The 13619-nt window shown below is 31.8% G+C and overlaps 1 protein-coding gene across 2 annotated transcripts in view; it reads right to left on the bottom strand.

Moving 5' to 3' along the window:
• The window catches only part of LOC129975136 (IDLSRF-like peptide), a 225037-nt gene that overhangs the window by 30070 nt on the left and 181348 nt on the right, over positions 1–13619 (bottom strand). Inside the window, exon 2 of one of the 2 annotated variants that reach the window (XM_056088088.1) lies at positions 11536–11673. In XM_056088088.1, coding sequence (XP_055944063.1) covers positions 11536–11673 — 138 coding nt within the window. Of the gene's footprint in view, positions 1–11535; positions 11677–13619 lie in introns of both variants that reach the window. The other variant, XM_056088087.1, reaches the window with a different exon arrangement.

Genomic DNA, 13619 nt, shown 5'->3' on the forward strand with positions numbered 1-13619 from the left:
GTAATGGCCTTAAAATATTTTAACTGTTGCCTCAATACCGAACTAAAATTTATCTAATCACATTGCAGCATTTGTTTCAAAATATTTAAAATGTTACAACACTACTGAATTAAAACTTATCTATATACCTATCATATTTTATGCCTTTGTTTTAAAATATTTTAAAACTTTACCAATCATATTGTGGGTGTTTACCATTGAAATGTTTTAAAATTTAACCTAGCTACAGAACTAAAATTTATCTACCTATCATACGGCAGTGGGTGACAAAATATTTGAAAATTTTGCTTTAATATTCAAATAAAACTTATTTATGGATCATATCAGATGTATCTATCTTAAAAGATTTTTAAATTTTTCCGCGCTACAGAAATAAAACTTTTGTATCATACATTAATGTTTTTCTTAAAATACTTTAAAATGTTACTCGCTGTTGAAATAAAATATCTATGTATCTATCACATTACATGTATCTGCCTTAAAATATTTTAAGGTAGATACATATAATTTTTTTCGCTATTCAAACGAAATATCTTTAAATCTATCACAATATATGTATCTATTTAAAAATATTTTTAAATGTTCCTCGCTATTTAAAGAAAATATCTATATATCTATCATATCACATGTATCTGCCTTAAAATATTTTTAAATGTTCCTCGCTATTCAAAGAAAATATCTATATATCTATCACATTACATATATTAACCTTAAAATATTTTAAATTCTCAATGCACTACTGAAATAAAACTTATCTACCTATCATACGGCACTGTATGGCAAAATATTTCAAAATGTTACTTCACTATTCAAATAAAACTTGTCTATGCCTCCATCATATCAAATTTATCTGCCTTAAAATATTTTAAAATCTTACTTCGCTACTGAAATATAATTTATCTATCTATCATACGGTAGTGTTTTCCTTAAAATATTTCAAAACTCTACCTCACCATTGAAACAAAAAATACCATTCATCGTTAATCTAGAAAAAAAAATTTCAATTTACAAAATTTCTATGAATAGTTCAGACCACTTTGCAATCTCCATTACTCTGGCAAGCCAAAGAAACTTGCCAGAGTTTTGTGTGCAGATAAACAGTAAAAGAACTTATCCATTATAAATTAAATTTCAGAGGAATCGATGCTCGTCTCGTCGGCGTATATTCCCTCGTCTGAGAGTACATTTTTACCTCGCTCGATCTGGACTTTGTGTACTTTCTTCGAGCAAATTGGTTTCCTTTTAAAGAAGTGCTTTTTCTCTTCTCAAGAAAAAAAAAAAAAGAATATCCTACAGGAATCTTTTTTGAAGGTTTACTTTTTTTTTTCTTTTTCGTAGAAATGCAGTGTAAGAATGGAAATTGCATTTACTATTCGAGCGTTGTTTAGATGTTAGTTAGTTTGTTTATGCTTTGTAGTTAAAAATCTGAATTAAGCTAATAGGAATGTGTTCCTTTCAGTCTTTTCGAATGTACAATCTAGAATGTTTTGTGTACAGCTGAATTTTGTAAATAAGCAATGCAGCAGGAATTTGGGATAAACTTGGCGCTCAAAGTTTGATATTCATTAAAAATTTTAAAATCTTTATTTACCCCTTTTACTTTTTCGTATACGAAATGCAGTGTAAGAATGGAAATTGCATTTACTATTCGAGCGTTGTTTAGATGTTAGTTAGTTTGTTTATGCTTTGTAGTTAAAAATCTGAATTAAACTAATAGGAATGTTTTCCTTTCAGTCTTTTCGAATGTACAATCTAGAATGTTTTGTGTACAGCTGAATTTTGCAATTAAGAAATGCAGCAGGAATTTGGGATAAACTTGGCGCTCAAAGTTTGATATTCATTAAAAATTTTAAAATCTTTATTTACCCCTTTTACTTTTTCGTATACGAAATGCAGTGTAAGAATGGAAATTGCATTTACTATTCGAACGTTGTTTAGATGTTAGTTAGTTTGTTTATGCTTTGTAGTTAAAAATCTGAATTAAGCTAATAGGAATGTTTTCCTTTCAGTCTTTTCGAATGTACAATCTAGAATGTTTTGTGTATGGCTGAATTTTGCAATTAAGAAATGCAGCAGGAATTTGGGATAAACTTGGCGCTCAAAGTTTGATATTCATTAAAAATTTTAAAATCTTTATTTACCCCTTTTACTTTTTCGTATACGAAATGCAGTGTAAGAATAGAAATTGCATTTACTATTCGAGCGTTGTTTAGATGTTAGTTAGTTTGTTTATGCTTTGTAGTTAAAAATCTGAATTAAACTAATAGGAATGTTTTCCTTTCAGTCTTTTCGAATGTACAATCTAGAATGTTTTGTGTACAGCTGAATTTTGCAATTAAGAAATGCAGCAGGAATTTGGGATAAACTTGGCGCTCAAAGTTTGATATTCATTAAAAATTTTAAAATCTTTATTTACCCCTTTTACTTTTTCGTATACGAAATGCAGTGTAAGAATGGAAATTGCATTTACTATTCGAACGTTGTTTAGATGTTAGTTAGTTTGTTTATGCTTTGTAGTTAAAAATCTGAATTAAGCTAATAGGAATGTTTTCCTTTCAGTCTTTTCGAATGTACAATCTAGAATGTTTTGTGTATGGCTGAATTTTGCAATTAAGAAATGCAGCAGGAATTTGGGATAAACTTGGCGCTCAAAGTTTGATATTCATTAAAAATTTTAAAATCTTTATTTACCCCTTTTACTTTTTCGTATACGAAATGCAGTGTAAGAATGGAAATTGCATTTACTATTCGAACGTTGTTTAGATGTTAGTTAGTTTGTTTATGCTTTGTAGTTAAAAATCTGAATTAAGCTAATAGGAATGTTTTCCTTTCAGTCTTTTCGAATGTACAATCTAGAATGTTTTGTGTATAGCTGAATTTTGCAATTAAGAAATGCAGCAGGAATTTGGGATAAACTTGGCGCTCAAAGTTTGATATTCATTAAAAATTTTAAAATCTTTATTTACCCCTTTTACTTTTTCGTATACGAAATGCAGTGTAAGAATGGAAATTGCATTTACTATTCGAACGTTGTTTAGATGTTAGTTAGTTTGTTTATGCTTTGTAGTTAAAAATCTGAATTAAGCTAATAGGAATGTTTTCCTTTCAGTCTTTTCGAATGTACAATCTAGAATGTTTTGTGTACAGCTGAATTTTGTAAATAAGAAATGCAGCAGGAATTTGGGATAAACTTGGCGCTCAAAGTTTGATATTCATTAAAAATTTTAAAATCTTTATTTACCCCTTTTACTTTTTCGTATACGAAATGCAGTGTAAGAATGGAAATTGCATTTACTATTTGACCGTTGTTCAGATGTTAGTTAGTTTGTTTATGCTTTGTAGTTAAAAATCTGAATTAAGCTAATAGGAATGTTTTCCTTTCAGTCTTTTCGAATGTACAATCTAGAATGTTTTGTGTATAGCTGAATTTTGCAATTAAGAAATGCAGCAGGAATTTGGGATAAACTTGGCGCTCAAAGTTTGATATTCATTAAAAATTTTAAAATCTTTATTTACCCCTTTTACTTTTTCGTATACGAAATGCAGTGTAAGAATGGAAATTGCATTTACTATTCGAACGTTGTTTAGATGTTAGTTAGTTTGTTTATGCTTTGTAGTTAAAAATCTGAATTAAGCTAATAGGAATGTTTTCCTTTCAGTCTTTTCGAAGGTACAATCTAGAATGTTTTGTGTATAGCTGAATTTTGCAATTAAGAAATGCAGCAGGAATTTGGGATAAACTTGGCGCTCAAAGTTTGATATTCATTAAAAATTTTAAAATCTTTATTTACCCCTTTTACTTTTTCGTATACGAAATGCAGTGTAAGAATGGAAATTGCATTTACTATTCGAACGTTGTTTAGATGTTAGTTAGTTTGTTTATGCTTTGTAGTTAAAAATCTGAATTAAGCTAATAGGAATGTTTTCCTTTCAGTCTTTTCGAATGTACAATCTAGAATGTTTTGTGTATAGCTGAATTTTGCAATTAAGAAATGCAGCAGGAATTTGGGATAAACTTGGCGCTCAAAGTTTGATATTCATTAAAAATTTTAAAATCTTTATTTACCCCTTTTACTTTTTCGTATACGAAATGCAGTGTAAGAATGGAAATTGCATTTACTATTCGAACGTTGTTTAGATGTTAGTTAGTTTGTTTATGCTTTGTAGTTAAAAATCTGAATTAAGCTAATAGGAATGTTTTCCTTTCAGTCTTTTCGAATGTACAATCTAGAATGTTTTGTGTATAGCTGAATTTTGCAATTAAGAAATGCAGCAGGAATTTGGGATAAACTTGGCGCTCAAAGTTTGATATTCATTAAAAATTTTAAAATCTTTATTTACCCCTTTTACTTTTTCGTATACGAAATGCAGTGTAAGAATGGAAATTGCATTTACTATTCGAACGTTGTTTAGATGTTAGTTAGTTTGTTTATGCTTTGTAGTTAAAAATCTGAATTAAGCTAATAGGAATGTTTTCCTTTCAGTCTTTTCGAATGTACAATCTAGAATGTTTTGTGTACAGCTGAATTTTGTAAATAAGAAATGCAGCAGGAATTTGGGATAAACTTGGCGCTCAAAGTTTGATATTCATTAAAAATTTTAAAATCTTTATTTACCCCTTTTACTTTTTCGTATACGAAATGCAGTGTAAGAATGGAAATTGCATTTACTATTCGAACGTTGTTTAGATGTTAGTTAGTTTGTTTATGCTTTGTAGTTAAAAATCTGAATTAAGCTAATAGGAATGTTTTCCTTTCAGTCTTTTCGAATGTACAATCTAGAATGTTTTGTGTATAGCTGAATTTTGCAATTAAGAAATGCAGCAGGAATTTGGGATAAACTTGGCGCTCAAAGTTTGATATTCATTAAAAATTTTAAAATCTTTATTTACCCCTTTTACTTTTTCGTATACGAAATGCAGTGTAAGAATGGAAATTGCATTTACTATTCGAACGTTGTTTAGATGTTAGTTAGTTTGTTTATGCTTTGTAGTTAAAAATCTGAATTAAGCTAATAGGAATGTTTTCCTTTCAGTCTTTTCGAATGAACAATCTAGAATGTTTTGTGTACAGCTGAATTTTGTAAATAAGAAATGCAGCAGGAATTTGGGATAAACTTGGCGCTCAAAGTTTGATATTCATTAAAAATTTTAAAATCTTTATTTACCCCTTTTACTTTTTCGTATACGAAGCCATGCAAAGAGAAAGTATTTCAATCGTCAAAAAGATGGAGATTTGCTGAAACTTCCCAATTCAGAAAATTCTGGGTTTGAAAAATATATCTGTATTGTGATTTATGGCACTTTAAAAGCCCGCTGACAGTTATCTGTCAGCAATTTAAGCCGATTGAGCGTCTCGTGTTTTTACAGTAGCGCCAACTGGGGCCAAGGATACAGTTTAGCTACTCACGCGTCACAACCCTTTTCACGGGGCGGACTTGATGATGATGATGTCGTGTCTGCGTTACCGCGGAAAGGGGGTGCAGTAGTTTCTGAGGGTAAAGACCCCTGAGCACCCGAGGGCAGAGGTCTGACTTCTAGCTCATATGAAGATGAAACTCGCACATTCGCTTGCACAACTCCTTCTTACAGGGGGCACATTCACACACCTCACAGATAGAACACAGATGAAGAATAACCATGCCTGAACCGGGACTCGATTACAGGACGCCCAGGTTACGGGTAAGCGCTACCCCTATGCTCCCTCTGTCCACCGGCACGGGGCGGACTTCCTTCATGCATTTCATTCACTCAACCACAGATTGTAATTTAGGTCTGAATCAGAGAACGATCACCTTTGAATCAGTACCCCCAATTCTGTTACGCTCGGCACGGAGGACTTTGTGAACCACGATAGATTTATACATGGGCCAGTCACCACACACACGGAAAGTGTTCGGCCGTTGGGGTTTGAACTCACAACCTAAGGGAAGCAAGTCCAATGCCCTACCAACCAGGCTATCCTGGCGCTGTTTTTGTGTATTAAAAACCGTATGCACAGGAAAAAAATAGTAATGAAAGAGCCTATTGGAGTAAAATTTTCGCGATTAATCGTTTGGATGAGATTAATCGCCAAAAGAACTGTACAATCAAATTTCTGTTTTGGGCAACCTCTTTTTGGTAGAAAGAAATTAAAACTTGACATAGAATTACAATTGTAGTCACAAAATAGTATTCTAATGTTTTTATATTTGCGTCACTGCGATTTTGAGTGGTATTTTTACATGCTTGTGAAAGAAAAGACCGACAGATGATGGATTTCTTGATGAATTTGGTTTAAACTTTGATACTTAACCTGAACAACCTACCTTAACCTTACTTAACCTTTAATATTAGATGTTAAAACTGTCTATTAAATATTATACATCTTGGTATCGTCGTTTTGTGAACAGAGTCTGATAACCTAGAGGGCAGATTTCTGCTTATTGAATTTCATTCAAAATTTGACAGACATCTATAGTTTGAAATAGATACTATACATAAAATATTATTCTTCAAGTACAAAGCGTTTTTGAATTATCGTGTTCACAGACAGATAGATATAATTTCAAAAATATGTTTTTTTTCAGAATCCAGGAAATCTGAAAAACAAAGAATCGTCGAAATATTGAGTACAAATTGTTTGATGGTTACAGTATTATCTCTTTGTATATGAGAAAATATTAAGAATTTTTTCAAATTTTTAATGAATTTTTAATAAAATATTGATTCATAATTTTCCCAAATATTTTTGGGATATATTATTATACAGAATTTTTTTTTACACCATTTAAAATTACTTTAAAGTTGAAACATTGATTGAAAACTGGGTTTTGAGTGAACAGCAGTGTTATTTTCTTAAGTATATAACTAATCTAATTTCCTAATTAAAAAAATATTTTATCTACTTATTAGAACTATTATTACTTGTATTGTCTCAGTTATTGGATTTATGTATGCACATTTTGTGACGTCATTTTAAACAATTTATTTGTGTGCTGAAATCCTCTTTGCTATAACCGGGAATTAAAAAAAAAATAACGATGCCGACAGCGAATCAAGACTAATGAATAATCATACTACGATACTTTAGGCTAGTTGTTCAAATCTCCTTTGATTTTATATTTTCATTTCCCATCTTTGTAACAATCAATTTCCAACTTTAAATTCAACTTATTTGGAACAATCAATTAAGATCAGATAGCCGGAGGTATTTAAAAAAAATCAATGACATTCAATAAAAGATCCTTTTTTTTCACCTTCAGTAACATTTCAACCTTTTTCCTTTTGATTTTCATCAGAGATCATTAAAACGATCATGTCCTGGAGCGATTGCTGTCAGCTTTGATATCCTTTTAACGACAGGATTCAGATTTTAACCATTATACCATTCGTATTCTTTTTTAAAAAACAAATTCTAAATTAAGAAGCACTAAATTGATTTACCACTCACCAGTAACATCGTCAAGGTCACTCAGGATCTAGTGGTTCTTAGATGTGAGCAAATTAAACGAACACGTATTACAATCCAAATATACGTAATGTATTAAGAACCAGCTGCCTTAGGCGACTAGCCTGTTGGCTCAGATTATTGACGTTTTTGGAAGTTGAATATTAATGTAGAATGTATATTTAAAAAAAAACTTCACACTGATATGACTGGAAAACGAAAAACATGCAGTTAATTGAATAAATCATAAGACATTATAATGCGTGTAACTTAAAAAGTGTATATACTGTAAAATAAAAGGCGTCCCAAAAAGGGTGTCCCAAGGGTGTCCAAGATTTGAATTTGTCACCATTCGTGCAATAAAGTTTTGGCAACTCTATTAAAAAAACTATTTGACAACTGATAATTTAGGGTTAGTAAAAATTGAACATCATAACGTGTTTTCATGGTTGAACTATATTTCAAAAATAATGAAATATTGTAATAAAACGCGTTATAACTGACAACACTAGGGAGAACTTGAATTAACTAGGGAAAACGCGTTTTAACTGACATCGTTAAGGAGAACCCCAATTAACTAGGGAAAACGGGTTCTAACTGACAGCGCTAGGGAGAACAAGTATTATTCGTGTTTTGACTGATTTGTTAGACAATATAATTTAATATAAAATTATTGTATTAAACTATATTTACTAATACAGTATTTCAGGAAAGAACTTAGCATTGAGGAAGAAATACTTTACTTGAATACTGCTTAATACAGTACCATTATTACAAATTACTTATTTCGATATGGCAAATTGCTGTGATACTTAGAATTGCAAAGAAAACCATTTTTCATAGAGAGACATCTCTTTGAAGAACAGTTTATTTTAAAAGAACAGTGGGAGGACCCTTGTCCAATTCCTACAATTCCTTTTCTTGCTTCTGTTCTCAGCGAAATGTCCCGATTCGGTACTCGTTCTTGAGCCAGGAAAATTTGCGGCGATACATCGAATTGAGGTCTGAAAATCAGTGAATATATTAAATTTTTGTATCAAACTTGTACCCTGATTAGCTGTAGTCTACTGCATAAATACTTATAAAGTTAATATAAGTAATAACCATATATTTATTGAATAAGTACTGAAATAATTAAGTTTAAATATATAAGTTTAATATTACTTCGGATACAGTTTGTTCAGAACTCTATCTTTCTTGCCAATTTTGTACAGGCCATCTTAATTTTTCTTTCAAGCACTACACCGATGAGATTTCGCAAATCAGTTTTTACAATATCAACATATGGAATGGAAACAACGACATTTCCTCAAATATCAAACTCGGAATGTGTTGCATCGGAGATCTTTTTCATTCGGTTCGCTTTCTTTATTGTAGTTTCTTTGGCTTCCTCTATAATTGGAAAAATGTTGGCGACATTTTAGCAAGCATATGCTTCCCTGATTGTGCTTATTCAGTTTCTGACTCTTCTGCATTCATGTCCTTGAAAATTTTCTGTAGTTCATCCTCGTCTTCGATATTTTTTATAATATCTGATGGCAAGGTTGTGGTTGTCATTTCAATTCTTGGTTCAATCCCAAACATATCTTTGTATGGTGATTGTTTAGTTCTTGAATGTGAGCTTTGTTTTTCATGGATTAGACAAAACGAAGAGCATTGGACAGTTTTCTAGCTTCATGTCTGAAGACAACATATTTTCTAGTGAGGTTTTCCAGGAACAATATTCAATTATTGCCAATACGTACATAACTGCTCTATAACGTGTTTTACAAACTCTCTTCCATTATCAGATTGCAGAATACAGAGAGCCCCAGTATCAAAAAAGATATCAAGTACTTGCAAACCAACCTCTGCCGTTCCTTTGCTCTGAAGTGGTCGCAAGTAATGTAAAATTTGTTAAATGTTCCTATTAAACCATAATAAACCTAAATTCATTATCTGCCTGAGATTTCCTGTTAATCAAATCCACTTGGTAGAGACTATTCATTTCTGAGTGAATTATGGGTTTGGAAACCAAACCTTTCTCTCAATTTTATTAAAAATTTTTTCCGTTGACGTGTTTCATACATCGATAAAAAATTTGTATCATCTCAGTAGTTATGTTAGCAAATTTTCTTGAATTTTCAATTTTAAGCCTGTATCTGTCCCAAATGTCTTATGGCCACATGTAAAAATTACATAGAATCAAAAATGTCTTCGACTGGTAAATAATATTTGATGGGCTCATTTGAAGAAACCATTTTTTTTACTCCACTGATTTCAAGAATGTCAAACCTTTTTAATCTGCAGTATTGAATTGAAGTCTTGCTAACGGCAGGTTTTGCTTCTACAATCTCAGATAAAAGAGAGTTGTATTCATCATAAAGTTATTTGGTCTTTTTTCCTTATAACTTTAAAGTTATTCAGTTTTTTTATATAAAAAACTGCAATTGTCCAAAAAAACATATTTTTCCACTTTTTGGCGCAAAAAGCATTAACGTTTTCTTCACTTATCATAAATAAATCAACAGCACAAACACGTTTCAGCATGAATAAAACTAGACGACTGCACTTGCTTTGAAAATTTCACAAACAAGAAATTTAGATTCATATGGTTTTAACTGGACAACACCTGAAATAACTAGAGAAAACGAGTTATCCCTAGCTTTGTCAGTTAGAACGCGTTTTCCCTAGTTAATTCCTGTTCTCCCTATCTCTGTCAGTTAGTATGCGTTTTCCCCAGTTAATTCATGTTCTCCCTATTGCTGTCAGTTAGTATGCGTTTTCCCTAGTTAATTCGGATTCTCCCTAGCAATGTCAGTTAACACGTGTTTTCCCTAGTTAATTCGGGTTTTCCCTAGCGCTGTCAGTTAGAACGCGTTTTTCCTAGTTAATTCGGATGCTCCCTAGCGCTGTCAGTTAGAACGCGTTTTCCCTAGTTAATTTGGGTTCTCCCTACCGATGTCAGTTAAAACGGGTTCTCCCTACCGATGCCAGTTAAAACGCGTTTTTCCTAGTTAATTCGGGTTCACCCTAGCGCTGTCAGTTAAAACGCGTTTTCCCTTGTTAATTTGGGTTCTTCCTAGCGCTGGCAGTTAAAACGCGTTTTCCCTAGTTAATTCGGGTTCTTCCTAGCGCTGTCACTTAGAATGCGTTTTCCCTTGTTAATTCGGGTTCTCCCTAGCGCTGTCAGTTAAAACTCTTTTTGCCTAGTTAATTCGGGTTCTCCCTAGCGCTGTTAGTAAAAACGCGTTTTCTCAAGTTGATTCGGATTCTTCCTAACGCTGTCAGTTAAAATGCGTTTTCCCTAGTTAATTCGGGTTCTTCCTAACGCTGTCACTTAGAATGCGTTTTCCCTTGTTAATTCGGGTTCTCCCTAGCGCTGTCAGTTAAAACTCTTTTTGCCTAGTTAATTCGGGTTCTCCCTAGCGCTGTTAGTAAAAACGCGTTTTCTCAAGTTGATTCGGATTCTCCCTAACGCTGTCAGTTAAAATGCGTTTTCCCTAGTTAATTCGGGTTCTTCCTAGCGCTGTCACTTAGAATGCGTTTTCCCTTGTTAATTCGGGTTCTCCCTAGCGCTGTCAGTTAAAACTCTTTTTCCATAGTTAATTCGGGTTCTCCCTAGCGCTGTTAGTAAAAACGCGTTTTCTCAAGTTGATTCGGATTCTTCCTAACGCTGTCAGTTAAAATGCGTTTTCCCTAGTTAATTCGGGTTCTTCCTAACGCTGTCAGTTAGAATGCGTTTTCCCTAGTTAATTCGGCTTCTCTCTAGTGCTGTCAGAAAGCGTTTTTCCTAGTTAATTTGGGTTCTCCCTAGCGCTGTCAGTTAGAACGCGTTTTTCCTTGTTAATTCGGTTCACCCTAGCGCTGTCAGTTAAAACGCGTTTTCTCTTGTTGATTCGTTCTTTGGCTGATTTCAGGGTTTCATTGTAACATTGATTATTTTCGGGTTTTCATATGTTCATTATTCTTAATTTAAAATTATATAAAAAAACTAATAAGTTACAAATATTTGAGATTTATACTTCTTTTCATTAAATTAATGGAATTGTATTTTTATTTAATTTGTTACAGGTTTGAAAGAAATGAAAAAAAATAAATGTTTAAAAAAAAAAGAGTAAGTTCTTACCGGCGGTGCAGAGCCTGAGGTCCTCGTCGTATCCGTCGGGGCAGTCGGATGCGCCGTCGCAGAGGTACTGGATGGAGATGCAGATGGTTTTGTCTCCCGGGCAGCGGAAGGGCTGCGTGGGGTGGCACCGTTCCAGATCAACTGGAAGAAGAGGAAAGGAAAGTAAAAGCATTGAATGGTTCCACTCACTTCATCATTTGATTATCAAAATCACTGAATCGAAACGACATGGCACAATTTAGAATCAGCGGGGCTGATGCCCCCAAGACTTCCTAGCATTATCTATAATAAAGGCGTTATCCTTCTCCAAAATGCCCGCGTAAAATTTTGGATTTAGGGTCAGGTCCCGAATGCTTTGAAATGGTGTCGGCGAATTGGACTTTGGCGTTAATCTAGCATTTTTTGCTCAATTTGTTGTGTGATTCTTGGCGATTTTTTTGTTCATTAATTTCTGGCGTGAGATTCGTACAATAGTACCCGAAAATAGATTTAATATTTTGGGGCACGTTTTTTCTTCCAACCGGTGGAAACCAAAATTTGGCATAGAATTATAATTGTAATTAACAAGATTATATATCGTTTCGTAGATTTAAATCGATATTTTAAATGCTTAATATGTGTACCAAATTTTATTTGTCCAGCTGTTTTACTTTTTATATTCTATTATTTTGTACTCAGACAACCGAGCAGATAGACCTCCTCTGAATGAATTTTGTTCAAAATTTGATTAAAAAAATCTATAAATTTGATGTTAATTCCATTTACCAAATTTTATCCGTTGGAATTCCAATTATTTGACAGATGATTACAATGTTTTCTCTTAGTATACTAGAAAGTAAAAAGAAAGTTGAATCTGATATTCAAAACAGCGTAATTGTATAATGTTTTTGACTTCATGTATTTGTTTTTGTATTTTTATTATTTGAGTTTATTTTTGTGTAAAATTGTAAATAATCATTGATTGGTTATTTTTAAGCAATATTTAATATTTTTCAAAAATATCAGAATTAGAGAAAAAAAAATCCACAAAAATCCTGATCAAATTAGTATTACTAAAAATATAAATATTCAAGATGATATAAAAATTATTCTTTTTCTAAAATATTTGCGAAAGTTATCTTGGTAAAAATCAAAACTTCACTTAATTTTTAATTAATTAAAATATCGAAAGAAAATCCCTTTAAAATATCGATGTCCCAATTTCTTTGCTCTAGGTTTGAAAGATTGCACATAAAAAACAATTTTGCTCGTAACAAATCATGCCATTTACAAAAAAGCCTAAAAATATTATCACTTTTAAAACCTATTTTTTATGTTTCTTACATGTTTAAATCAGTCAGATGGCGTTCTGCGTTATTTAATATATTATAACCATTTATTTAAAAGCTCAGATGACACTGCCACATATATTTTCCAATTTTATATTTGAGCTTTTAAATGGAAGAATTTATTTTAATAAATAAATTTGAATAATTTGGAAATTAGTCTAATTTTTAAAAATTTAAAATTTTAATCATTGATTCATAAATAGACAATTTTATGTCTTTCTAAAACTATTAACAAAAGAGCGAATAAGAAAGAAAAATTAAAACATGTTGGTAATCTACAGTAAAAATCGTTTGGTTTAAACTTGATGCAAATATATTTGTATTAATAAGCTTTGGATGAAAATGAGTTTTTTTTGAGGATAATTTTCCGGAAGCAATTTATTCTTTCAAACCACTGATGACAATTGATGGAGAAATAATCATATTATTTCTCCTTTAGTCCCAGGTATTGTTTATCTTAGTTATTCTAGAGGTTTATATAATTTTTCTTTTATTTGTATATATAGACGAAAGGTGTAATGATCTTCATGCATTGATTCCTTATATTTTTCTATTTTCATTTTTTTTTGTTCTCGCTGTCTAAATCTTTCCAAATCCAGCCAAATCCAATAAAATTCAAGAACTCTACCTATTTATATTGTCGTTCCACATTATTCAAGTATTACATTTGAGTCAAGACGAGAGTTTATTCTGGAGTAATACGCCCACAATTTTTCCATCCCCATTACATGCACTGCTGCACGAATCAAATACAAT

This window comes from Argiope bruennichi, chromosome 7 (genome assembly GCF_947563725.1).
Source record: "Argiope bruennichi chromosome 7, qqArgBrue1.1, whole genome shotgun sequence".
NCBI classification, from domain to species: Eukaryota; Metazoa; Arthropoda; class Arachnida; order Araneae; family Araneidae; genus Argiope; species Argiope bruennichi.